The sequence below is a fragment of the Styela clava genome, chromosome 14 (genome assembly GCF_964204865.1).
Source record: "Styela clava chromosome 14, kaStyClav1.hap1.2, whole genome shotgun sequence".
Lineage (NCBI taxonomy): Eukaryota > Metazoa > Chordata > Ascidiacea > Stolidobranchia > Styelidae > Styela > Styela clava.
In genome coordinates this window covers 14,361,056-14,385,765 of record NC_135263.1, presented here as the reverse complement: position 1 = coordinate 14,385,765, position 24,710 = coordinate 14,361,056, and the positions used below count along the sequence as shown (strand labels likewise).

The following is a 24,710-nucleotide window of genomic DNA, read 5'->3' as shown; positions in this document are numbered from 1 at the left end:
CGTAGAAAGTTGTTGTTAGAATTACTACTAATTTACCCGCTAAATTTGTTAATTTAAATGTTAGTATTAGACAATTAAACAATGAACTAAAGGTTCAAATTTTTATTAACTAAAATTTATTTCAGATATGAAACAGTCCCAATTAAATACCACAGTTTTGGAAACATTTTGTTATCAAGATATAGAAAGTAGTTTCAATAATGGTTTGATCAGAATTATATTGTACAATGTGAAGTCAATTCTCAACGATTCCCGATTTTTGAAACCATCACTGTCGCCAAAAGAACGTGAAAATCACGTGTTTAATGCTTATTCAAAAGCATAAACGCAAGAGGCAATAACTACTATAACGAAAATATCGGTCAGAGACCGAAGACTTATCGATCGAAAGTTGGGGGATCCCCAAAACAGCGCTCTTATTCCATAGTGACCTTGTGTCCCATCACTAATTAATTAATAACTCGCTAATTATACGACATATTTCGCCCAAAATCAATAGACTCTTGGTCCGAGATATGACGAATGCACATGCAAAATCTGGAGCAGATTCAATCTCGTTTTCGTGAGATATCGCGTGCATCTAACAGACAGACAGACTTAAAGACAGACAAATACCTATCAACATACTTACCGATTAAAATCCATAAGTAATTATCCTTCAAATTACTTGAGAGTGGTAATCAAACTGATCTACGAGAGTCCATTTTGCCGATTTTAACACAAGGCTTTGCAGATGCAAACTGCGGGTTTTCAACTACAAAAGTACGCTTTCTTTGTTCTGTTTTTAAATCAACGATTTTCTTGCTTCTGAAATTATAGCAAGAACCGGTGGGTTTTATTTCGAAACCAGAAACTGCAACACTATTTGTTCAGCTATATTCAAGATTTCCGGAGAGTCATCAGACTATTCATTTACTCGCAATCGTATCAATATTGCTTATTGAGATTCGAATTCCACAAGAGACAATTATGTGAAAAAAATTGTCGCCGCAGAATGGCTCACATAACTTCCGCTTATTTTTTGACCATCGAATTTCATGCATTCAGACCGGTCAACTATTCTCTTCTGAATATTGATTTTTATCTAGCCCGCAGTGATTGATGATGAACCCCGACATATCCAATAGAAAGTGGTTATAGTATAAAAGCACTATATTTTTATCCAAAAGACAAAAAAAATGCAGAGAAGCGTGAAAATAAGTTTAAGGGTAATTGTTGTTGTAATAATTTAATATTATAAAAAAAATTTAAATTCTGCTGCATGCTAATCAAGAACAGGAATCATTTTTCACAACGTTGGAGTTAAAACCAAATTGATCCATCATAAAAGAAAGTCGAGAAAAGAATCCAAAAGAAAATGAAGGTTTTGTTGTTTTCGTAACACATGGTTTTTTCGTTGGCTTCACGTGAGAAAAAGTTGGTTTCTGGTTTGTTGATTTTCCTTTGTCGGTCTTCTTTGAAATCTTATTATTTGCAGACGACTTCGGTACAAGCGGTTCATTAACACTTGGTCTTTGACGATTTTTGTTTAATTCTTTTTTATTAACAGACTTCGTTTTCGGCTTTTTACCGACAGTCTTTTTATTTTGCATTTTCTCATGCTTTTTCTGTTCTACTGATGACTTTAATTTTTTGATGACAATATTTTCTGTTGGATTCTTGCTGGTTATCTTTTTCGGATATGACTCGCTTGTTGAAGCGTCTGGTAAACAATTTTCTAGCAGTCTTGCTTGTTTCTGAACATTCTTTTTTGATGAAACTATTTTTGATAATTTATATTCTTCTGGAATGATACCTAGTGAGGTTCCGGCTAAAAAAAAATAAAAGTGAATAAGTAAAAGTTACAAAGAGTATTATCGCACTCAAACGTATCACAAGTGTTGTGCCTATAAAATTTCAAAAATGTCCTGATAAACCAACTGAGGAATTTTCTTGTGTTTTGGCTACAATAAAACCAGGCAAACTATTTAATTGTTTGAAAAGCGAAAATTAATAAACACAAAAAAAATAAAACAAACCTCCTTTAACTATGCAAGAACATTTATAAATACAACAGTGAGAGTACGCTTTGTTTCCACAATCTTTTGGATCGACGAGTTTCTTGTTACGGAAATCATAGCAAGGAATCGTTTTTCTTTCAAATCCTCTAACTGTATACAGAAATACCATATGTTATAAATAACAATAACTATTTCCGAGAATTCTCTTGATTATTCGTTAAAGCAAAGCAAAAAACATTGTGATATTGTAAGATAATATTAAATGAAATTAAATAAAAATGCTATTTGTAATTTTGAACGCATTTTTTTTTTAGGGAATTAAAGAATAGGATATGTGCTGGAATCTTTATATAGTCTAAAACATATATCAGATATGAGACAATAAAATCTTGAACCTACCTGGAGCACATTGTGTTTTGCTGATTTTATATCTGAGCTGAAAAGGGGTCAATGATGCTGCAATATCGCAAATCCCGACGACCACGACAAAGAATAATAATTTCATTTTGTTAGAAAGTAATTCTGCAAAAATAAACTAGATTTTATTTTGATGCTGTGATTAACCAAATTTAAGGTTGAAATAGAATTGGAATAATACTTTATAAATACCCATTTGTGCAATTTATCATTTACGGCTAGTACAAGCACTTAGATATTTCAGTCGCTCTGAACATATTTTTTCGAAATACAATAATCGAATTATGTTGTAACAAGAAAATGTTTGTAGCTTTTATAGATGCAAAGTTTCAGATTGACATTTGTGTTTCTGGCCTCGGGCAACAATTGCCCCATATTACTTTGTAAATTTGCACTCTTGTAACGTTTCCTAGCCACTAATCGTAATTTCATTTACCTTGGTATCGTCATAGTGACGCATTTTCTGTAAACCCAAACGAAGACCTCTTGAATAAATACTACTAGTAGACTCAAAGAATCCGTAGATTTAATTATTGCTATTGTCACGATTAAAACGTCATAGTGAGTTTAAAAATAGAACAAGATTAAAAAGTTAGATTGAGCTTCTCACGTGAAAATCAGGTTGCAATGGATTAACAAAGATGTAAAAACATAAAATGTGACATGAATTTTAGTAAAATTCCCTAATAACGTCAAGAAGACTTTATTAGGTAGTATTTTTCTGTCTTTATTCAATCGTGATTAACATAGTGTTTATCATTAGTAAGTTAATGACATCATGCCTTTTAAATGCATTATAACGAATTTTATTATCATATACAAATTTATAGTTATACCCAAAGTTACATTGTTTATTATTTAAAATAAATTAATTCAGAATATTAGGAATTGATATACCTGTATCCATTAAAAGATACTCTTGTTCATCCACAATTTTATATTTTAGAGTTGCAGTTTTAAAATGTATGAATTTATGAAGAATTTACATCGAGATATTAGAATGTCATTAAAGCTTTACCACATCATCAAAATCTAAAACTAAGATTGTTCTGAATTTCCAGAAATCCCAAATATCTATACAACTAAAATACAAAAAAGCAACCTTAGGAAAAAATACAGGAAATGTGGAAATAGGCTGAAATCACCAATATCATAAATATTAAACCAAAATTGAACATCAACATCTGATGCATGTTGATGCATTAGTCCTGCACATTAGTAAAAACCACGAATGTTTATGACAATGTGATAAGTACATTAGGAGTAACTTCTATTTTTAAACAATTTATGACGCAGTTATAACTTTCAGTAAATAAATGGTTTTAATAAAAACTGAAAAAAAGGATAATTTAATAAAATATAATGCAATATTTGTATAATTATAATATTTATGACGTCAAAAATTCGTAATTTACGTGTTCGAACTTTATTTGCAATTTGCTTCAAAAATGCGTCATCAATCTGTGGGCAATAAATCTGTTTAACAATAAATACGACAAATGTCATTCTATCGTCTTGGATTAAAACTGTATTTATACGTGTGAACTTATACACCTATATATTTATTGCACGTGTGTAAATGTAATCGAATATGAGAATTTATATTTATCCTGAGCCATACGTTCTACACAGTAGATTTCTGTTATAATATGTTTATAAAAAAAAAGGATCTCATGCGCTATTGTGTAATAATTAAATTTAGGTATATGAATAAATTTGTCAGAATTTTTTTTTATCACAAAAAAGCTTAATTTCTGATTTGCTACCTAATTGAAATAAACTTTATAAAAATAATTCTTTTATACAAGAAAAAATATAGGTCCCTTAATAGGCAATACATATTAAACATATCATTATCACCTCAACAATATTTTTTTAAAGTTAATCTAACAATCATTCATTGTCAAAGAAGGATAAAATGATGGACTAAATCCAAAAGTTTTGCAATGTATTTTCATGTCACATTTTATCTGTGTTGTCGCGTAGTTTCTACGTAAAAAACTTAGTCTATCGGATTTATTCAGATCTATTTTTAAACTCGCTATGACGTTTAATCCCGACAATAGCAATAGACAAGTCTGTCGATTATTTGAGAGCATTATTTAATGATATTTATTTGAGTGTGATTTGTTTGGGATTATTGAAAATACGTCACCATGACGCCACCGAGTGTGGTGTTTCTTTAGGAGCATTAATTAATGATATTTATTTGTATGTGGTGTGTTTGTGATTACTGAAAATACGTCATTATGACGCAACTGATGTTAATACAATTACAAATTGTGTTTAAAACTATTGGTGAAATGCAAACATAATTTGAATTGTAAAACAATAGTTGGTCAAGGCAATCATTATTCGACTGGTAAACTCAAGGCTGCAACGTATGCAAGTGTGTCTTCAACGCCAAAATGGCCATTTGGAACATGTTCCAAAGAGAACATAACTTTCATGCACAACGTGAAACTTTTGGGTACAATCTTACTAAAACAGAAGGTCGGTTGATAAGAAAATTAACAAGTAATCATAAAATTTATAAGTTCTCTATTTTGGAGTCTCTCTGTAGATAAGTGGAAAGATTATTTTTGCAAGTTGGATTAGTCAGAAATATTTTGACTTGATCACACTATTTAGAATGGTTATTTCATATTTGGGTACAGACGTTCCCCATAACTACATTGTCTTGAATTGGATTAATCTTTTTAGGTAAAAATTAAGCTATAGTGGATGGTAATGTCTGGGGTGTTATGGATTAACATTTATGTTTAACGAAACATAGAGATAGAATGAGATTAGGATTTTTGTAAAATACCCAAATAACGCCGGGAAGACTTTACTTAAATGCGTTTTACTTTCTCAATTCAATTGTGATTAGCATATTTTTTTTATCATTAGTAAGTTATTGACATCATGCATTTTAGTGCAATTAGGTATAATAATTTTAAAGAGGTTTACAGGTTTGACGGTCGGGATGAAACTAATTCGGCACTAGTCTTTGTAAGAATATTCTTATAAAGATATACCGCTTTAACTATGATTCTCCATAAATAAATGTGTATCACACCTGAAAGTAAATGTCATTAAAGCTTTACAGCATCACTAAAATTTAAAACTAATATCATAGCAAAACATGGTACTTTTATTTGTGACTTTCCAATAATACACAATATATTTATACAATTAAAATATAAAAGAATAATGTTGGGGAAAAAGAAAAAGAAAAATGAATTTCGGAAATAGGCAGAAATGTACTGTGTTGAACTTATGGCTCAGGATAAATATAAATTCACATATTCGATTACATTTACACATGTGCAATAATTATATATGTGAAGTTCACACATATAATTACTTTATTTAATCCAAGGTGATAGAATGACATTTGTCGCATTTATCGTAAGCAGATTTATTGCCCACAAATTGATTTTTGACCGACGCATTTTTGAAGCAAATTGCAAACAAAATTCGAACACGAAAAGTAAGACTTCTTGACGTAATAAATATTATAATCATACAAATGATGAATTATATTTTAAATCAATTACTTTTTCACTTTCTATTTAAACTATGGATATATTGAAACATAACGCTTAATCGCTTAATAACCGCGGTATAAATTGTTTAAAATAGAAGTAACTTACGATGTAGTTATACTGATCACTTTGTCATAAAAATGCGTAATTTTTATCAAGCTTTCGCAGAGAATGTGTTGGGCTTATGCATATACGTGTTTAACTTTAATATTCATGACAGTAGTGAATTCAGCCTATTTCCACCTTTCAGTTTTCTGTATTTTTTCTTTAAATTGTTGTTTTATATTTTAATTGTATGAATAAATATATTGTGTATTCTCACAATGAAACTCACAAATGAAAGTTTCATATTTTGCTGAAATATTAGTTTAGATTTTATTAATGCTGCGAAGCTTTAATTACATTCACTTTTGAGTCTGATAAACATTTTGTTTATGGGAAACCATTTTTTTGGAATTTGATTTACAAGAATCTAACAAATTCTGCAATAATTATTTTATTAAATATACTCGGTTGAAATGCTGAATATAAAAAATTTAAACTTCTATATATTTTTAATATCTCGGTTAGAATAGATCTTTAAATTTTATATAATTGTTAAACTGCAACTTTAAAACAAAAACTGTGGATCAATTTAGAAAAATTACGACATAGAACCAGGATAATCCATCTACTAATCCATAATCGATTTTTTTTGAATAATAAACAATGTAACTTTAATATAACTATAAAGCGGTTTATATTCATATGATTTATTATGCAGAGAAACTAGTGCTCAATTAAATGAATTTTTAGGTTTTGTTTGATCCCGACCGTCAAACGTCTAATCCTAATTTAAATGATATTCCATGTCGTGCTATATCGCATGATGTCATTAACTAATGACAATTTATTTTATTACATTTGATTAAAGACAGAAAAATACTAGCAAATAAAGTCTCCTTGACGTTATTTGAAACTTTTACAAAATTTCATGACTCATTTCATCTTTGTTAATCCATTACAGCCTGATTTTTACATGAAAAGCTTAATCCAACGATTTAATCTTGTTCTATTTTTAAACTCAATATGACGTATTTATCGTGTCGATAGCAATATTCAAGTCTACGGATTCTTTGAGTCTACTAATAGTATGTGTTCAAGAGCACTTTGTTTAGGTTTACAGAAAATGCGTCACTGTGACGCTACCAAAGTAAATGAAATTACGATTTGTGGCTAAGAAACGTAACAAGCATGCAAATTTACATAGTAATGTAGGGCAATCGTTGCTCAAGGCAATAAACACAAATGTCAATCTGAAACTATAAAAGCTACAAACAATTTCTTGTTGCAACATAGATTCGATTAATGTATTTCGAACAAGTATGTTCAGAGTTATGGAAATATTCAAGTGCTTGCTCTAGTCATGATACAAATGAATATTGTACAGTTTCAACTACTATTTCCATCTCAAATTTGGTTAATCATAAGAGTAAAATAAAACCTGTTATATTTTTGCAGAATTACTTTCTAACAAAATGAAATTATTACATTTTGTCGTGGTCGTCGGTATTTGCGATATTGCAGCATCACTGACCCCTTTTCAGCTCAGATATAAAATCAGCAAAACACAATGTGCTCCTGGTAAGTTCAAAATTTTATTGCCTCATATATGATATATATTTTAGATTTTATTACGATGCCAGCACATATTTCATTCTTGTATTAATTCAAAATATTAAAAATTCGTATAAAATTATAAAAAGAATTTTTATTTAATTTCATATAATATTATCTTATAATACCACCGTCTTTCTTGCTTTGTTTCAACAAATAATCAGAAGATTTTTTTGTAATAGGTATTGCTATTTATAACATTTGGTATTTCTGTATACAGTAAAAGGATTTGAAAGAAAAACGATTCCTTGCTATGATTTCCGTAACAAGAAACTCGTCGATCCAAAAGATTGTGGAAACAAAGCGTACTCTCACTGTTGTATCTATAAATGTTCTTGCATAGTTAAAGGAGGTTTGTTTTATTTTTCTTTGTGTTTATTAATTTTCGCTTGTTAAACAATGAAATAGTTTGTCTGCTTTTATTGTTTGAGTGCAATAATAGGCTTCGTATGTTTATTTATTCACTTATATTGTATTTTTTATATATTTTAGCCGGAACCTCACAAGGTATCATTCCAGAAGAATACAAATTATCAAAAATAGTTTCATCAAAAAAGAAAATTCAGAAACAAGCACGACTGCTCGAAAATTGTTTTCCAGACACTTCACCAAGTGAGTCATCCACGAAAAAAATTACTAGCAAGAACCCAACAAAAAATAACGTCATCAAAAAATTGAAGTCATCAGTAGAACAGAAAAAGCATGAGAAAATGCAAAATAAGAGGACAGTCTCTAAAAAAACGACTACGAAGGCTTTTGACAAGAAAGAATCAAACAAAAGTCGTCAAAGACCAATTGTTAATAACCCGCTTGTACCGAAGTCGTCTGCAAAGAATGAGTTTTCAAAGAAACCTAGCAAAGAAATATCAACGAACCAGAAACCAACAGCTCCTCACGTAAATCCAACAAAGAAGCCTTGTGTTACGAAAACAACAAAACCTTCATTTTCTTTTGGATTCTTTTCTCGACTTTCTTTTATGATGGATAAATTTGGGTTTAACTCCAACGTTGTGAAAAATGAGGCCTGTGCCTGATTTGCACGAAACAGAATTATAACAACGCAATTATTTGTTGTTTTATTTATTTTTTATTTTAAATATAATTGTTATTTTGATATTTTAAATAGTGTTTTTTGAATTGATCAACAATGCTCTCCATATGCGTGATTATAGAACAATAAACACTTGTGGCAATCAATATAATAAATATTAATAGAAATTATTTTTTGTGATTTTAATCATTTCCAGCTTTTTTTATTGGATATTTTGTCTTAGATTTTAATCAAAATAGCAATACTGTGTAGATGTCATGGTGTTTATACAATTCAGAATAGAGCTTTAGAACATTCCAAAATTGGTTATTTTGTTTTACGTCGTCTGGTGTATGGTTAAAATATTAAATCAGGAAATAAGACTCAATAATTTAATTATTAGCTTGAGTCTGAATGAATATTTGAAAACAAGGTGGGAATGTTTTGTAGGCTACCCGAAAAAATGCATAGATTGTTGGTAGTTAGACTAATCTTGGTATTTTAGACTCTGTGATTTTCAATGTGTTTTTCGTATTGAATAAGGTGGTAAACGTAGAAAGTTGTTGTTAGAATTACTACTAATTTACCCGCTAAATTTGTTAATTTAAATGTTAGTATTAGACAATTAAACAATGTACTAAAGGTTCAAATTTTTATTAACTAAAATTTATTTTAGATGTGAAACAGTCCCAATTAAATACCACAGTTTTGGAAACATTTTGTTATCAAGATATAGAAAGTAGTTTCAATAAAGGTTTGATCAGAATTATATTGTACCATGTGAAGTCAATTCTCAACGATTCCCGATTTTTGAAACCATCACTGTCGCCAAAAAACGTGAAAATCACGTGTTTAATGCTTATTCAAAAGCATAAACGCAAGAGGCAATAACTACTATAACGAAAATATCGGTCAGAGACCGAAGACTTATCGATCGAAAGTTGGGGGATCCCCAAAACAGCGCTCTTATTCCATAGTGACCTTGTGTCCCATCACTAATTAATTGATAACTCGCTAATTATACGACATATTTCGCCCAAAATCAATAGACTCCTGGTCCGAGATATGACGAATGCACATGCAAAATCTGGAGCAGATTCAATCTCGTTTTCGTGAGATATCGCGTGCATCTAACAGACAGACAGACTTAAAGACAGACAAATACCTATCAACATACTTACCGATTAAAATCCATAAGTAATTAACCTTCAAATTACTTGAGAGTGGTAGTCAAACTGATCTACGAGAGTCCATTTTGCCGATTTTAACACAAGGCTTTGCAGATGCAAACTGCGGGTTTTCAACTACAAAAGTACGCTTTCTTTGTTCTGTTTTTAAATCAACGATTTTCTTGCTACTGAAATTATAGCAAGAACCGGTGGGTTTTATTTCGAAACCAGAAACTGCAACACTATTTGTTCAGCAATATTCAAGATTTCCGGAGAGTCATCAGACTATTCATTTACTCGCAATCGTATCAATATTGCTTATTGAGATTCGAATTCCACAAGAGACAATTATGTGAAAAAAATTGTCGCCGCAGAATGGCTCACATAACTTCCGCTTATTTTTTGACCATCGAATTTCATGCATTCAGACCGGTCAACTATTCTCTTCTGAATATTGATTTTTATCTCGCCCGCAGTGATTGATGATGAACCCCGACATATCCAATAGAAAGTGGTTATAGTATAAAAGCACTATATTTTTATCCAAAAGACAAAAAAAAATGCAGAGAAGCGTGAAAATAAGTTTAAGGGTAATTGTTGTTGTAATAATTTAATATTATAAAAAAATTTTAAATTCTGCTGCATGCTAATCAAGAACAGGAATCATTTTTCACAACGTTGGAGTTAAAACCAAATTGATCCATCATAAAAGAAAGTCGAGAAAAGAATCCAAAAGAAAATGAAGGTTTTGTTGTTTTCGTAACACATGGTTTTTTCGTTGGCTTCACGTGAGAAAAAGTTGGTTTCTGGTTTGTTGATTTTCCTTTGTTGGTCTTCTTTGAAATCTTATTATTTGCAGACGACTTCGGTACAAGCGGTTCATTAACACTTGGTCTTTGACGATTTTTGTTTAATTCTTTTTTATTACTTCGTTTTCGGCTTTTTACCGACAGTCTTTTTATTTTGCATTTTCTCATGCTTTTTCTGTTCTACTGATGACTTTAATTTTTTGATGACAATATTTTCTGTTGGATTCTTGCTGGTTATCTTTTTCAGATATGACTCGCTTGTTGAAGCGTCTGGTAAACAATTTTCTAGCAGTCTTGCTTGTTTCTGAGCATTCTTTTTTGATGAAACTATTTTTGATAATTTATATTCTTCTGGAATGATACCTAGTGAGGTTCCGGCTAAAAAAAAATAAAAGTGAATAAGTAAAAGTTACAAAGAGTATTATCGCACTCAAACGTATCACAAGTGTTGTGCCTATAAAATTTCAAAAATGTCCTGATAAACCAACTGAGGAATTTTCTTGTGTTTTGGCTACAATAAAACCAGGCAAACTATTTAATTGTTTAAAAAGCGAAAATTAATAAACACAAAAAAAATAAAACAAACCTCCTTTAACTATGCAAGAACATTTATAAATACAACAGTGAGAGTACGCTTTGTTTCCACAATCTTTTGGATCGACGAGTTTCTTGTTACGGAAATCATAGCAAGGAATCGTTTTTCTTTCAAATCCTCTAACTGTATACAGAAATACCATATGTTATAAATAACAATAACTATTTCCGAGAATTCTCTTGATTATTCGTTAAAGCAAAGCAAAAAACATTGTGATATTGTAAGATAATATTAAATGAAATTAAATAAAAATGCTATTTGTAATTTTGAACGCATTTTTTTTTTAGGGAATTAAAGAATAGGATATGTGCTGGAATCTTTATATAGTCTAAAACATATATCAGATATGAGACAATAAAATCTTGAACCTACCTGGAGCACATTGTGTTTTGCTGATTTTATATCTGAGCTGAAAAGGGGTCAATGATGCTGCAATATCGCAAATCCCGACGACCACGACAAAGAATAATAATTTCATTTTGTTAGAAAGTAATTCTGTAAAAATAAACTAGATTTTATTTTGATGCTGTGATTAACCAAATTTAAGGTTGAAATAGCATTGGAATAATACTGTATAAATACCCATTTGTGCAATTTATCATTTACGGCTAGTACAAGCACTTAGATATTTCAGTCGCTCTGAACATATTTTTTCGAAATACAATAATCGAATTATGTTGTAACAAGAAAATGTTTGTAGCTTTTATAGATGCAAAGTTTCAGATTGACATTTGTGTTTCTGGCCTCGGGCAACAATTGCCCCATATTACTTTGTAAATTTGCACTCTTGTAACGTTTCTTAGCCACTAATCGTAATTTCATTTACCTTGGTATCGTCATAGTGACGCATTTTCTGTAAACCCAAACGAAGACCTCTTGAATAAATACTACTAGTAGACTCAAAGAATCCGTAGATTTAATTATTGCTATTGTCACGATTAATACGTCATAGTGAGTTTAAAAATAAAACAAGATTAAAAAGTTAGATTGAGCTTCTCACGTGAAAATCAGGTTGCAATGGATTAACAAAGATGTAAAAACATAAAATGTGACATGAATTTTAGTAAAATTCCCTAATAACGTCAAGAAGACTTTATTAGGTAGTATTTTTCTGTCTTTATTCAATCGTGATTAACATAGTGTTTATCATTAGTAAGTTAATGACATCATGCCTTTTAAATGCATTATAACGAATTTTATTATCATATACAAATTTATAGTTATACCCAAAGTTACATTGTTTATTATTTAAAATAAATTAATTCAGAATATTAGGAATTGATATACCTGTATCCATTAAAAGATACTCTTGTTCATCCACAATTTTATATTTTAGAGTTGCAGTTTTAAAATGTATGAATTTATGAAGAATTTACATCGAGATATTAGAATGTCATTAAAGCTTTACCACATCATCAAAATCTAAAACTAAGATTATTCTGAGTTTCCAGAAATCCCAAATATCTATACAACTAAAATACAAAAAAGCAACCTTAGGAAAAAATACAGGAAATGTGGAAATAGGCTGAAATCACCAATATCATAAATATTAAACCAAAATTGAACATCAACATCTGATGCATGTTGATGCATTAGTCCTGCACATTAGTAAAAACCACGAATGTTTATGACAATGTGATAAGTACATTAGGAGTAACTTCTATTTTTAAACAATTTATGACGCAGTTATAACTTTCAGTAAATAAATAGTTTTAATAAAAACTGAAAAAAAGGATAATTTAATAAAATATAATGCAATATTTGTATAATTATAATATTTATGACGTCAAAAATTCGTAATTTTCGTGTTCGAACTTTATTTGCAATTTGCTTCAAAAATGCGTCATCAATCTGTGGGCAATAAATCTGTTTAACAATAAATACGACAAATGTCATTCTATCGTCCTGGATTAAAACTGTATTTATACGTGTGAACTTATACACCTATATATTTATTGCACGTGTGTAAATGTAATCGAATATGAGAATTTATATTTATCCTGAGCCATACGTTCTACACAGTAGATTTCTGTTATAATATGTTTATAAAAAAAAAGGATCTCATGCGCTATTGTGTAATAATTAAATTTAGGTATATGAATAAATTTGTCAGAATTTTTTTTTATCACAAAAAAGCTTAATTTCTGATTTGCTACCTAATTGAAATAAACTTTATAAAAATAATTCTTTTATACAAGAAAAAATATAGGTCCCTTAATAGGCAATACATATTAAACATATCATTATCACCTCAACAATATTTTTTTAAAGTTAATCTAACAATCATTCATTGTCAAAGAAGGATAAAATGATGGACTAAATCCAAAAGTTTTGCAATGTATTTTCATGTCACATTTTATCTGTGTTGTCGCGTATTTCCAACGTAAAAAACTTAGTCTATCGGATTTATTCAGATCTATTTTTAAACTCGCTATGACGTTTAATCCCGACAATAGCAATAGACAAGTCTGTCGATTATTTGAGAGCATTATTTAATGATATTTATTTGAGTGTGATTTGTTTGGGATTATTGAAAATACGTCACCATGACGCCACCGAGTGTGGTGTTTCTTTAGGAGCATTAATTAATGATATTTATTTGTATGTGGTGTGTTTGTGATTACTGAAAATACGTCATTATGACGCAACTGATGTTAATACAATTACAAATTGTGTTTAAAACTATTGGTGAAATGCAAACATAATTTGAATTGTAAAACAATAGTTGGTCAAGGCAATCATTATTCGACTGGTAAACTCAAGGCTGCAACGTATGCAAGTGTGTCTTCAACGCCAAAATGGCCATTTGGAACATGTTCCAAAGAGAACATAACTTTCATGCACAACGTGAAACTTTTGGGTACAATCTTACTAAAACAGAAGGTCGGTTGATAAGAAAATTAACAAGTAATCATAAAATTTATAAGTTCTCTATTTTGGAGTCTCTCTGTAGATAAGTGGAAAGATTATTTTTGCAAGTTCGATTAGTCAGAAATATTTTGACTTGATCACACTATTTAGAATGGTTATTTCATATTTGGGTACAGACGTTCCCCATAACTACATTGTCTTGAATTGGATTAATCTTTTTAGGTAAAAATTAAGCTATAGTGGATGGTAATGTCTGGGGTGTTATGGATTAACATTTATGTTTAACGAAACATAGAGATAGAATGAGATTGGGATTTTTGTAAAATACCCAAATAACGCCGGGAAGACTTTACTTAAATGCGTTTTACTTTCTCAATTCAATTGTGATTAGCATATTTTTTTATCATTAGTAAGTTATTGACATCATGCATTTTAGTGCAATGAGGTATAATAATTTTAAAGAGGTTTACAGGTTTGACGGTCGGGATGAAACTAATTCGGCACTAGTCTTTGTAAGAATATTCTTATAAAGATATACCGCTTTAACTATGATTCTCCATAAATAAATGTGTATCACACCTGAAAGTAAATGTCATTAAAGCTTTACAGCATCACTAAAATTTAAAACTAATATCATAGCAAAACATGGTACTTTTATTTGTGACTTTCCAATAATACACAATATATTTATACAATTAAAATATAAAAGAATAATGTTAGGGAAAAAGAAAAAGAAAAATGAATTTCGGAAATAGGCAGAAATGTACTCTGTTGAACTTATGGCTCAGGATAAATATAAATTCACATATTCGATTACATTTACACATGTTCAATAATTATATATGTGAAGTTCACACGTATAAATACTTTATTTAATCCAAGGTGATAGAATGACATTTGTCGCATTTATCGTAAGCAGATTTATTGCCCACAAATTGATTTTTGACCGACGCATTTTTGAAGCAAATTGCAAACAAAATTCGAACACGAAAAGTAAGACTTCTTGACGTAATAAATATTATAATCATACAAATGATGAATTATATTTTAAATCAATTACTTTTTCATTTTCTATTTAAACTATGGATATATTGAAACATAACGTTTAATCGCTTAATAACCGCGGTATAAATTGTTTAAAATAGAAGTAACTTACGATGTAGTTATACTGATCACTTTGTCATAAAAATGCGTAATTTTTATCAAGCTTTCGCAGAGAATGTGTTGGGCTTATGCATATACGTGTTTAACTTTAATATTCATGACAGTAGTGAATTCAGCCTATTTCCACCTTTCCGTTTTCTGTATTTTTTCTTTAAATTGTTGTTTTATATTTTAATTGTATGAATAAATATATTGTGTATTCTCACAATGAAACTCACAAATGAAAGTTTCATATTTTGCTAAAATATTAGTTTAGATTTTATTAATGCTGCGAAGCTTTAATTACATTCACTTTTGAGTCTGATAAACATTTTGTTTATGGGAAACCATTTTTTTGGAATTTGATTTACAAGAATCTAACAAATTCTGCAATAATTATTTTATTAAATATACTCGGTTGAAATGCTGAATATAAAAAATTTAAACTTCTATATATTTTTAATATCTCGGTTAGAATAGATCTTTAAATTTTATATAATTGTTAAACTGCAACTTTAAAACAAAAACTGTGGATCAATTTAAAAAAATTACGACATAGAACCAGGATAATCCATCTACTAATCCATAATCGATTTTTTTTGAATAATAAACAATGTAACTTTAATATAACTATAAAGCGGTTTATATTCATATGATTTATTGTGCAGAGAAACTAGTGCTCAATTAAATGAATTTTTAGGTTTTGTTTGATCCCGACCGTCAAACGTCTAATCCTAATTTAAATGATATTCCATGTCGTGCTATATCGCATGATGTCATTAACTAATGACAATTTATTTTATTACATTTGATTAAAGACAGAAAAATACTAGCAAATAAAGTCTCCTTGACGTTATTTGAAACTTTTACAAAATTTCATGACTCATTTCATCTTTGTTAATCCATTACAGCCTGATTTTTACATGAAAAGCTTAATCCAACGATTTAATCTTGTTCTATTTTTAAACTCAATATGACGTATTTATCGTGGCGATAGCAATATTCAAGTCTACGGATTCTTTGAGTCTACTAATAGTATGTGTTCAAGAGCACTTTGTTTAGGTTTACAGAAAATGCGTCACTGTGACGCTACCAAAGTAAATGAAATTACGATTTGTGGCTAAGAAACGTAACAAGCATGCAAATTTACATAGTAATGTAGGGCAATCGTTGCTCAAGGCAATAAACACAAATGTCAATCTGAAACTATAAAAGCTACAAACAATTTCTTGTTGCAACATAGATTCGATTATTGTATTTCGAACAAGTATGTTCAGAGCTACTGAAATATTCAAGTGCTTGCTCTAGTCATGATACAAATGAATATTGTACAGTTTCAACTACTATTCCCATCTCAAAGTTGGTTAATCATAAGAGTAAAATAAAATCTGGTATATTTTTGCAGAATTACTTCCTAACAAAATGAAATTATTACTTTTTGTCGTTGTCATTGGGATTTGCAATATTGCTGCATCACTCACCCCTTTTCAGCTCAGATATAAAATCAGCAAAACACAATGTGCTCCAGGTAAGTTCAATAACGATGCCAGCACATATTTCATTCTCGTATCAATTCAAAATATTAAAAATTCGTGTATTATTCGTATATAAATTATAAAAAGCATTTTTATTCAATTTCATATAATATTATCTTATAATACCTTCGTCTTTCTTGCTTTGTTTCAACAAATAATCAGAAGATTTTTTTGTAATAGGTATTGCTATTTATAACATTTGGTATTTCTGTATACAGTAAAAGGATTTGAAAGAAAAACGATTCCTTGCTATGATTTCCGTAACAAGAAACTCGTCGATCCAAAAGATTGTGGAAACAAAGCGTACTCTCACTGTTGTATCTATAAATGTTCTTGCATAGTTAAAGGAGGTTTGTTTTATTTTTCTTTGTGTTTATTAATTTTCGCTTGTTAAACAATGAAATAGTTTGTCTGCTTTTATTGTTTGAGTGCAATAATAGGCTTCGTATGTTTATTTATTCACTTATATTGTATTTTTTAAATATTTTAGCCGGAACCTCACAAGGTATCATTCCAGAAGAATACAAATTATCAAAAATAGTTTCATCGAAAAAGAAAATTCAGAAACAAGCACGACTGCTCGAAAATTGTTTTCCAGACACTTCGCCAAGTGAGTCATCCACGAAAAAAATTACTAGCAAGAACCCAACAAAAAATAACGTCATCAAAAAATTGAAGTCATCAGTAGAACAGAAAAAGCATGAAAAAATGCAAAATAAGAGGACAGTCTCTAAAAAAACGACTACGAAGTCTTTTGACAAGAAAGAATCAAACAAAAGTCGTCAAAGACCAATTGTTAATAACCCGCTTGTACCGAAGTCGTCTGCAAAGAATGAGTTTTCAAAGAAACCTAGCAAAGAAATATCAACGAACCAGAAACCAACAGCTCCTCACGTAAATCCAACAGAGAAGCCTTGTGTTACGAAAACAACAAAACCTTCATTTTCTTTTGGATTCTTTTCTCGACTTTCTTTTATGATGGATAAATTTGGGTTTAACTCCAACGTTGTGAAAAATGAGGCCTGTGCCTGATTTGCACGAAACAGAATTATAACGACGCAATTATTTGTTGTTTTATTTATTTTTTATTTTAAATATAATTGTTATTTTGATATTTTAAATAGTGTTTTTTGAATTGATCAACAATGCTCTCCATATGCGTGATTATAGAACAATAAACACTTGCGGCAATCAATATAATAAATATTAATAGAAATTATTTTTTGTGATTTTAATCATTTCCAGCTTTTTTTATTGGATATTTTGTCTTAGATTTTAATCAAAATAGCAATACTGTGTAGATGTCATGGTGTTTATACAATTCAGAATAGAGCTTTAGAACATTCCAAAATTGGTTATTTTGTTTTACGTTGTCTGGTGTATGGTTAAAATATTAAATCAGGAAATAAGACTCAATAATTTAATTATTAGCCTGAGTCTGAATGAATATTTGAAATCAAGGTGGGAATGTTTTGTAGGCTACCCGAAAAAATGCATAGATTGTTGGTAGTTAGACTAATCTTGGTATTTTAGACTCTGTGATTTTCAATGTGTTTTTCGTATTGAATAAGGTGGTAAACGTAGAAAGTTGTTGTTAGAATTACTACTAATTTACCCGCTAAATTTGTTAATTTAAATGTTAGTATTAGACAATTAAACAATGAACTAAAGGTTCAAATTTTTATTAACTAAAATTTATTTCAGATATGAAACAGTCCCAATTAAATACCACAGTTTTGGAAACATTTTGTTATCAAGATATAGAAAGTAGTTTCAATAATGGTTTGATCAGAATTATATTGTACAATGTGAAGTCAATTCTCAACGATTCCCGATTTTTGAAACCATCACTGTCGCCAAAAGAACGTGAAAATCACGTGTTTAATGCTTATTCAAAAGCATAAACGCAAGAGGCAATAACTACTATAACGAAAATATCGGTCAGAGACCGAAGACTTATCGATCGAAAGTTGGGGGATCCCCAAAACAGCGCTCTTATTCCATAGTGACCTTGTGTCCCATCACTAATTAATTAATAACTCGCTAATTATACGACATATTTCGCCCAAAATCAATAGACTCTTGGTCCGAGATATGACGAATGCACATGCAAAATCTGGAGCAGATTCAATCTCGTTTTCGTGAGATATCGCGTGCATCTAACAGACAGACAGACTTAAAGACAGACAAATACCTATCAACATACTTACCGATTAAAATCCATAAGTAATTATCCTTCAAATTACTTGAGAGTGGTAATCAAACTGATCTACGAGAGTCCATTTTGCCGATTTTAACACAAGGCTTTGCAGATGCAAACTGCGGGTTTTCAACTACAAAAGTACGCTTTCTTTGTTCTGTTTTTAAATCAACGATTTTCTTGCTTCTGAAATTATAGCAAGAACCGGTGGGTTTTATTTCGAAACCAGAAACTGCAACACTATTTGTTCAGCTATATTCAAGATTTCCGGAGAGTCATCAGACTATTCATTTACTCGCAATCGTATCAATATTGCTTATTGAGATTCGAATTCCACAAGAGACAATTATGTGAAAAAAATTGTCGCCGCAGAATGGCTCACATAACTTCCGCTTATTTTTTGACCATCGAATTTCATGCATTCAGACCGGTCAACTATTCTCTTCTGAATATTGATTTTTATCTAGCCCGCAGTGATTGATGATGAACCCCGACATATCCAATAGAAAGTGGTTACAGTATAAAAGCACTATATTTTTATCCAAAAGACAAAAAAAATGCAGAGAAGCGTGAAAATAAGTTTAAGGGTAATTGTTGTTGTAATAATTTAATATTATAAAAAAAATTTAAATTCTGCTGCATGCTAATCAAGAACAGGAATCATTTTTCACAACGTTGGAGTTAAAACCAAATTGATCCATCATAAAAGAAAGTCGAGAAAAGAATCCAAAAGAAAATGAAGGTTTTGTTGTTTTCGTAACACATGGTTTTTTCGTTGGCTTCACGTGAGAAAAAGTTGGTTTCTGGTTTGTTGATTTTCCTTTGTCGGTCTTCTTTGAAATCTTATTATTTGCAGACGACTTCGGTACAAGCGGTTCATTAACACTTGGTCTTTGACGATTTTTGTTTAATTCTTTTTTATTACTTCGTTTTCGGCTTTTTACCGACAGTCTTTTTATTTTGCATTTTCTCATGCTTTTTCTGTTCTACTGATGACTTTAATTTTTTGATGACAATATTTTCTGTTGGATTCTTGCTGGTTATCTTTTTCAGATATGACTCGCTTGTTGAAGCGTCTGGTAAACAATTTTCTAGCAGTCTTGCTTGTTTCTGAGCATTCTTTTTTGATGAAACTATTTTTGATAATTTATATTCTTCTGGAATGATACCTAGTGAGGTTCCGGCTAAAAAAAAATAAAAGTGAATAAGTAAAAGTTACAAAGAGTATTATCGCACTCAAACGTATCACAAGTGTTGTGCCTATAAAATTTCAAAAATGTCCTGATAAACCAACTGAGGAATTTTCTTGTGTTTTGGCTACAATAAAACCAGGCAAACTATTTAATTGTTTAAAAAGCGAAAATTAATAAACACAAAAAAAATAAAACAAACCTCCTTTAACTATGCAAGAACATTTATAAATACAACAGTGAGAGTACGCTTTGTTTCCACAATCTTTTGGATCGACGAGTTTCTTGTTACGGAAATCATAGCAAGGAATCGTTTTTCTTTCAAATCCTCTAACTGTATACAGAAATACCATATGTTATAAATAACAATAACTATTTCCGAGAATTCTCTTGATTATTCGTTAAAGCAAAGCAAAAAACATTGTGATATTGTAAGATAATATTAAATGAAATTAAATAAAAATGCTATTTGTAATTTTGAACGCATTTTTTTTTTTAGGGAATTAAAGAATAGGATATGTGCTGGAATCTTTATATAGTCTAAAACATATATCAGATATGAGACAATAAAATCTTGAACCTACCTGGAGCACATTGTGTTTTGCTGATTTTATATCTGAGCTGAAAAGGGGTCAATGATGCTGCAATATCGCAAATCCCGACGACCACGACAAAGAATAATAATTTCATTTTGTTAGAAAGTAATTCTGTAAAAATAAACTAGATTTTATTTTGATGCTGTGATTAACCAAATTTAAGGTTGAAATAGCATTGGAATAATACTGTATAAATACCCATTTGTGCAATTTATCATTTACGGCTAGTACAAGCACTTAGATATTTCAGTCGCTCTGAACATATTTTTTCGAAATACAATAATCGAATTATGTTGTAACAAGAAAATGTTTGTAGCTTTTATAGATGCAAAGTTTCAGATTGACATTTGTGTTTCTGGCCTCGGGCAACAATTGCCCCATATTACTTTGTAAATTTGCACTCTTGTAACGTTTCTTAGCCACTAATCGTAATTTCATTTACCTTGGTATCGTCATAGTGACGCATTTTCTGTAAACCCAAACGAAGACCTCTTGAATAAATACTACTAGTAGACTCAAAGAATCCGTAGATTTAATTATTGCTATTGTCACGATTAATACGTCATAGTGAGTTTAAAAATAAAACAAGATTAAAAAGTTAGATTGAGCTTCTCACGTGAAAATCAGGTTGCAATGGATTAACAAAGATGTAAAAACATAAAATGTGACATGAATTTTAGTAAAATTCCCTAATAACGTCAAGAAGACTTTATTAGGTAGTATTTTTCTGTCTTTATTCAATCGTGATTAACATAGTGTTTATCATTAGTAAGTTAATGACATCATGCCTTTTAAATGCATTATAACGAATTTTATTATCATATACAAATTTATAGTTATACCCAAAGTTACATTGTTTATTATTTAAAATAAATTAATTCAGAATATTAGGAATTGATATACCTGTATCCATTAAAAGATACTCTTGTTCATCCACAATTTTATATTTTAGAGTTGCAGTTTTAAAATGTATGAATTTATGAAGAATTTACATCGAGATATTAGAATGTCATTAAAGCTTTACCACATCATCAAAATCTAAAACTAAGATTATTCTGAGTTTCCAGAAATCCCAAATATCTATACACCTAAAATACAAAAAAGCAACCTTAGGAAAAAATACAGGAAAAGTGGAAATAGGCTGAAATCACCAATATCATAAATATTAAACCAAAATTGAACATCAACATCTGATGCATGTTGATGCATTAGTCCTGCACATTAGTAAAAACCACGAATGTTTATGACAATGTGATAAGTACATTAGGAGTAACTTCTATTTTTAAACAATTTATGACGCAGTTATAACTTTCAGTAAATAAATAGTTTTAATAAAAACTGAAAAAAAGGATAATTTAATAAAATATAATGCAATATTTGTATAATTATAATATTTATGACGTCAAAAATTCGTAATTTTCGTGTTCGAACTTTATTTGCAATTTGCTTCAAAAATGCGTCATCAATCTGTGGGCAATAAATCTGTTTAACAATAAATACGACAAATGTCATTCTATCGTCCTGGATTAAAACTGTATTTATACGTGTGAACTTATACACCTATATATTTATTGCACGTGTGTAAATGTAATCGAATATGAGAATTTATATTTATCCTGAGCCATACGTTCTACACAGTAGATTTCTGTTATAATATGTTTATAAAAAAAAAGGATCTCATGCGCTATTGTGTAATAATTAAATTTAGGTATATGAATAAATTTGTCAGAATTTTTTTTTATCACAAAAAAGCTTAATTTCTGATTTGCTACCTAATTGAAATAAACTTTATAAAAATAATTCTTTTATACAAGAAAAAATATAGGTCCCTTAATAGGCAATACATATTAAACATATCATTATCACCTCAACAATATTTTTTTAAAGTTAATCTAACAATCATTCATTGTCAAAGAAGGATAAAATGATGGACTAAATCCAAAAGTTTTGCAATGTATTTTCATGTCACATTTTATCTGTGTTGTCGCGTATTTCCAACGTAAAAAACTTAGTCTATCGGATTTATTCAGATCTATTTTTAAACTCGCTATGACGTTTAATCCCGACAATAGCAATAGACAAGTCTGTCGATTATTTGAGAGCATTATTTAATGATATTTATTTGAGTGTGATTTGTTTGGGATTATTGAAAATACGTCACCATGACGCCACCGAGTGTGGTGTTTCTTTAGGAGCATTAATTAATGATATTTATTTGTATGTGGTGTGTTTGTGATTACTGAAAATACGTCATTATGACGCAACTGATGTTAATACAATTACAAATTGTGTTTAAAACTATTGGTGAAATGCAAACATAATTTGAATTGTAAAACAATAGTTGGTCAAGGCAATCATTATTCGACTGGTAAACTCAAGGCTGCAACGTATGCAAGTGTGTCTTCAACGCCAAAATGGCCATTTGGAACATGTTCCAAAGAGAACATAACTTTCATGCACAACGTGAAACTTTTGGGTACAATCTTACTAAAACAGAAGGTCGGTTGATAAGAAAATTAACAAGTAATCATAAAATTTATAAGTTCTCTATTTTGGAGTCTCTCTGTAGATAAGTGGAAAGATTATTTTTGCAAGTTCGATTAGTCAGAAATATTTTGACTTGATCACACTATTTAGAATGGTTATTTCATATTTGGGTACAGACGTTCCCCATAACTACATTGTCTTGAATTGGATTAATCTTTTTAGGTAAAAATTAAGCTATAGTGGATGGTAATGTCTGGGGTGTTATGGATTAACATTTATGTTTAACGAAACATAGAGATAGAATGAGATTGGGATTTTTGTAAAATACCCAAATAACGCCGGGAAGACTTTACTTAAATGCGTTTTACTTTCTCAATTCAATTGTGATTAGCATATTTTTTTATCATTAGTAAGTTATTGACATCATGCATTTTAGTGCAATGAGGTATAATAATTTTAAAGAGGTTTACAGGTTTGACGGTCGGGATGAAACTAATTCGGCACTAGTCTTTGTAAGAATATTCTTATAAAGATATACCGCTTTAACTATGATTCTCCATAAATAAATGTGTATCACACCTGAAAGTAAATGTCATTAAAGCTTTACAGCATCACTAAAATTTAAAACTAATATCATAGCAAAACATGGTACTTTTATTTGTGACTTTCCAATAATACACAATATATTTATACAATTAAAATATAAAAGAATAATGTTAGGGAAAAAGAAAAAGAAAAATGAATTTCGGAAATAGGCAGAAATGTACTCTGTTGAACTTATGGCTCAGGATAAATATAAATTCACATATTCGATTACATTTACACATGTTCAATAATTATATATGTGAAGTTCACACGTATAAATACTTTATTTAATCCAAGGTGATAGAATGACATTTGTCGCATTTATCGTAAGCAGATTTATTGCCCACAAATTGATTTTTGACCGACGCATTTTTGAAGCAAATTGCAAACAAAATTCGAACACGAAAAGTAAGACTTCTTGACGTAATAAATATTATAATCATACAAATGATGAATTATATTTTAAATCAATTACTTTTTCATTTTCTATTTAAACTATGGATATATTGAAACATAACGTTTAATCGCTTAATAACCGCGGTATAAATTGTTTAAAATAGAAGTAACTTACGATGTAGTTATACTGATCACTTTGTCATAAAAATGCGTAATTTTTATCAAGCTTTCGCAGAGAATGTGTTGGGCTTATGCATATACGTGTTTAACTTTAATATTCATGACAGTAGTGAATTCAGCCTATTTCCACCTTTCCGTTTTCTGTATTTTTTCTTTAAATTGTTGTTTTATATTTTAATTGTATGAAGAAATATATTGTGTATTCTCACAATGAAACTCACAAATGAAAGTTTCATATTTTGCTAAAATATTAGTTTAGATTTTATTAATGCTGCGAAGCTTTAATTACATTCACTTTTGAGTCTGATAAACATTTTGTTT

The 24,710-nt window shown here is 29.7% G+C and overlaps 5 protein-coding genes across 7 annotated transcripts; 2 read left to right on the top strand and 3 right to left on the bottom strand.

Annotated features, from left to right (window-relative positions):
- Positions 1-1,172: 1,172 nt before the first annotated feature.
- LOC144432132 (uncharacterized) lies at positions 1,173-2,600 on the bottom strand. The gene is made up of 3 exons (XM_078120225.1): positions 2,400-2,600; positions 2,019-2,150; positions 1,173-1,810 (listed from the first exon to the last, which is right to left on the bottom strand). Exons 1-3 carry the CDS (start codon positions 2,503-2,505, stop codon positions 1,269-1,271), a joined length of 780 nt encoding a protein of 259 aa, XP_077976351.1. The 5' UTR covers positions 2,506-2,600; the 3' UTR covers positions 1,173-1,268.
- Positions 2,601-7,451: 4,851 nt separating this feature from the next.
- LOC144432166 (uncharacterized) lies at positions 7,452-9,020 on the top strand. Its single transcript, XM_078120303.1, has 3 exons — positions 7,452-7,570; positions 7,824-7,955; positions 8,096-9,020. Exons 1-3 carry the CDS (start codon positions 7,465-7,467, stop codon positions 8,635-8,637), a joined length of 780 nt encoding a protein of 259 aa, XP_077976429.1. The 5' UTR covers positions 7,452-7,464; the 3' UTR covers positions 8,638-9,020.
- Positions 9,021-10,327: 1,307 nt separating this feature from the next.
- Positions 10,328-12,116, bottom strand: LOC120341150 (uncharacterized). Of its 2 annotated transcripts, XM_039409594.2 has the most exons (4): positions 12,033-12,116; positions 11,579-11,701; positions 11,198-11,329; positions 10,328-10,989 (listed from the first exon to the last, which is right to left on the bottom strand). In XM_039409594.2, the coding sequence occupies exons 2-4, from the start codon at positions 11,682-11,684 to the stop codon at positions 10,727-10,729; spliced, it is 501 nt and encodes a 166-aa protein (XP_039265528.2). In that variant the 5' UTR covers positions 11,685-11,701; positions 12,033-12,116; the 3' UTR covers positions 10,328-10,726. The 2 variants fall into 2 exon arrangements, with proteins under 2 accessions (XP_039265528.2, XP_077975797.1); XM_078119671.1 differs by lacking the exon at positions 12,033-12,116 and having other exon boundaries at positions 11,579-11,822.
- Positions 12,117-16,629: 4,513 nt separating this feature from the next.
- On the top strand, positions 16,630-18,098 carry LOC144432183 (uncharacterized). Its single transcript, XM_078120344.1, has 3 exons — positions 16,630-16,748; positions 16,974-17,105; positions 17,246-18,098. Exons 1-3 carry the CDS (start codon positions 16,643-16,645, stop codon positions 17,785-17,787), a joined length of 780 nt encoding a protein of 259 aa, XP_077976470.1. The 5' UTR covers positions 16,630-16,642; the 3' UTR covers positions 17,788-18,098.
- A 1,394-nt stretch (positions 18,099-19,492) lies between these two features.
- Positions 19,493-21,267, bottom strand: LOC144431916 (uncharacterized). 2 transcript variants are annotated; one of them, XM_078119676.1, is made up of 4 exons: positions 21,184-21,267; positions 20,730-20,852; positions 20,348-20,479; positions 19,493-20,139 (listed from the first exon to the last, which is right to left on the bottom strand). In XM_078119676.1, the coding sequence occupies exons 2-4, from the start codon at positions 20,833-20,835 to the stop codon at positions 19,877-19,879; spliced, it is 501 nt and encodes a 166-aa protein (XP_077975802.1). In that variant the 5' UTR covers positions 20,836-20,852; positions 21,184-21,267; the 3' UTR covers positions 19,493-19,876. The 2 variants fall into 2 exon arrangements, with proteins under 2 accessions (XP_077975802.1, XP_077975803.1); XM_078119677.1 differs by lacking the exon at positions 21,184-21,267 and having other exon boundaries at positions 20,730-20,973.
- Positions 21,268-24,710: the final 3,443 nt, after the last annotated feature.

Coding starts and splice junctions, on each gene's coding strand:
- LOC144432132 (XM_078120225.1), bottom strand. CDS start 2,505: ATGAAATTATTATTCTTTGTCGTGGTCGTCGGGATTTGCGATATTGCA. Junction 2,151..2,399: donor CAAAACACAATGTGCTCCAG/GTAGGTTCAAGA, acceptor TTCTGTATACAG/TTAGAGGATTTGAAAGAAAA. Junction 1,811..2,018: donor TTCTTGCATAGTTAAAGGAG/GTTTGTTTTATT, acceptor ATTTTTTTTTAG/CCGGAACCTCACTAGGTATC.
- LOC144431916 (XM_078119676.1), bottom strand. CDS start 20,835: ATGAAATTATTATTCTTTGTCGTGGTCGTCGGGATTTGCGATATTGCA. Junction 20,480..20,729: donor CAAAACACAATGTGCTCCAG/GTAGGTTCAAGA, acceptor TTCTGTATACAG/TTAGAGGATTTGAAAGAAAA. Junction 20,140..20,347: donor TTCTTGCATAGTTAAAGGAG/GTTTGTTTTATT, acceptor ATTTTTTTTTAG/CCGGAACCTCACTAGGTATC.
- LOC120341150 (XM_039409594.2), bottom strand. CDS start 11,684: ATGAAATTATTATTCTTTGTCGTGGTCGTCGGGATTTGCGATATTGCA. Junction 11,330..11,578: donor CAAAACACAATGTGCTCCAG/GTAGGTTCAAGA, acceptor TTCTGTATACAG/TTAGAGGATTTGAAAGAAAA. Junction 10,990..11,197: donor TTCTTGCATAGTTAAAGGAG/GTTTGTTTTATT, acceptor ATTTTTTTTTAG/CCGGAACCTCACTAGGTATC.
- LOC144432183 (XM_078120344.1), top strand. CDS start 16,643: ATGAAATTATTACTTTTTGTCGTTGTCATTGGGATTTGCAATATTGCT. Junction 16,749..16,973: donor CAAAACACAATGTGCTCCAG/GTAAGTTCAATA, acceptor TTCTGTATACAG/TAAAAGGATTTGAAAGAAAA. Junction 17,106..17,245: donor TTCTTGCATAGTTAAAGGAG/GTTTGTTTTATT, acceptor TAAATATTTTAG/CCGGAACCTCACAAGGTATC.
- LOC144432166 (XM_078120303.1), top strand. CDS start 7,465: ATGAAATTATTACATTTTGTCGTGGTCGTCGGTATTTGCGATATTGCA. Junction 7,571..7,823: donor CAAAACACAATGTGCTCCTG/GTAAGTTCAAAA, acceptor TTCTGTATACAG/TAAAAGGATTTGAAAGAAAA. Junction 7,956..8,095: donor TTCTTGCATAGTTAAAGGAG/GTTTGTTTTATT, acceptor TATATATTTTAG/CCGGAACCTCACAAGGTATC.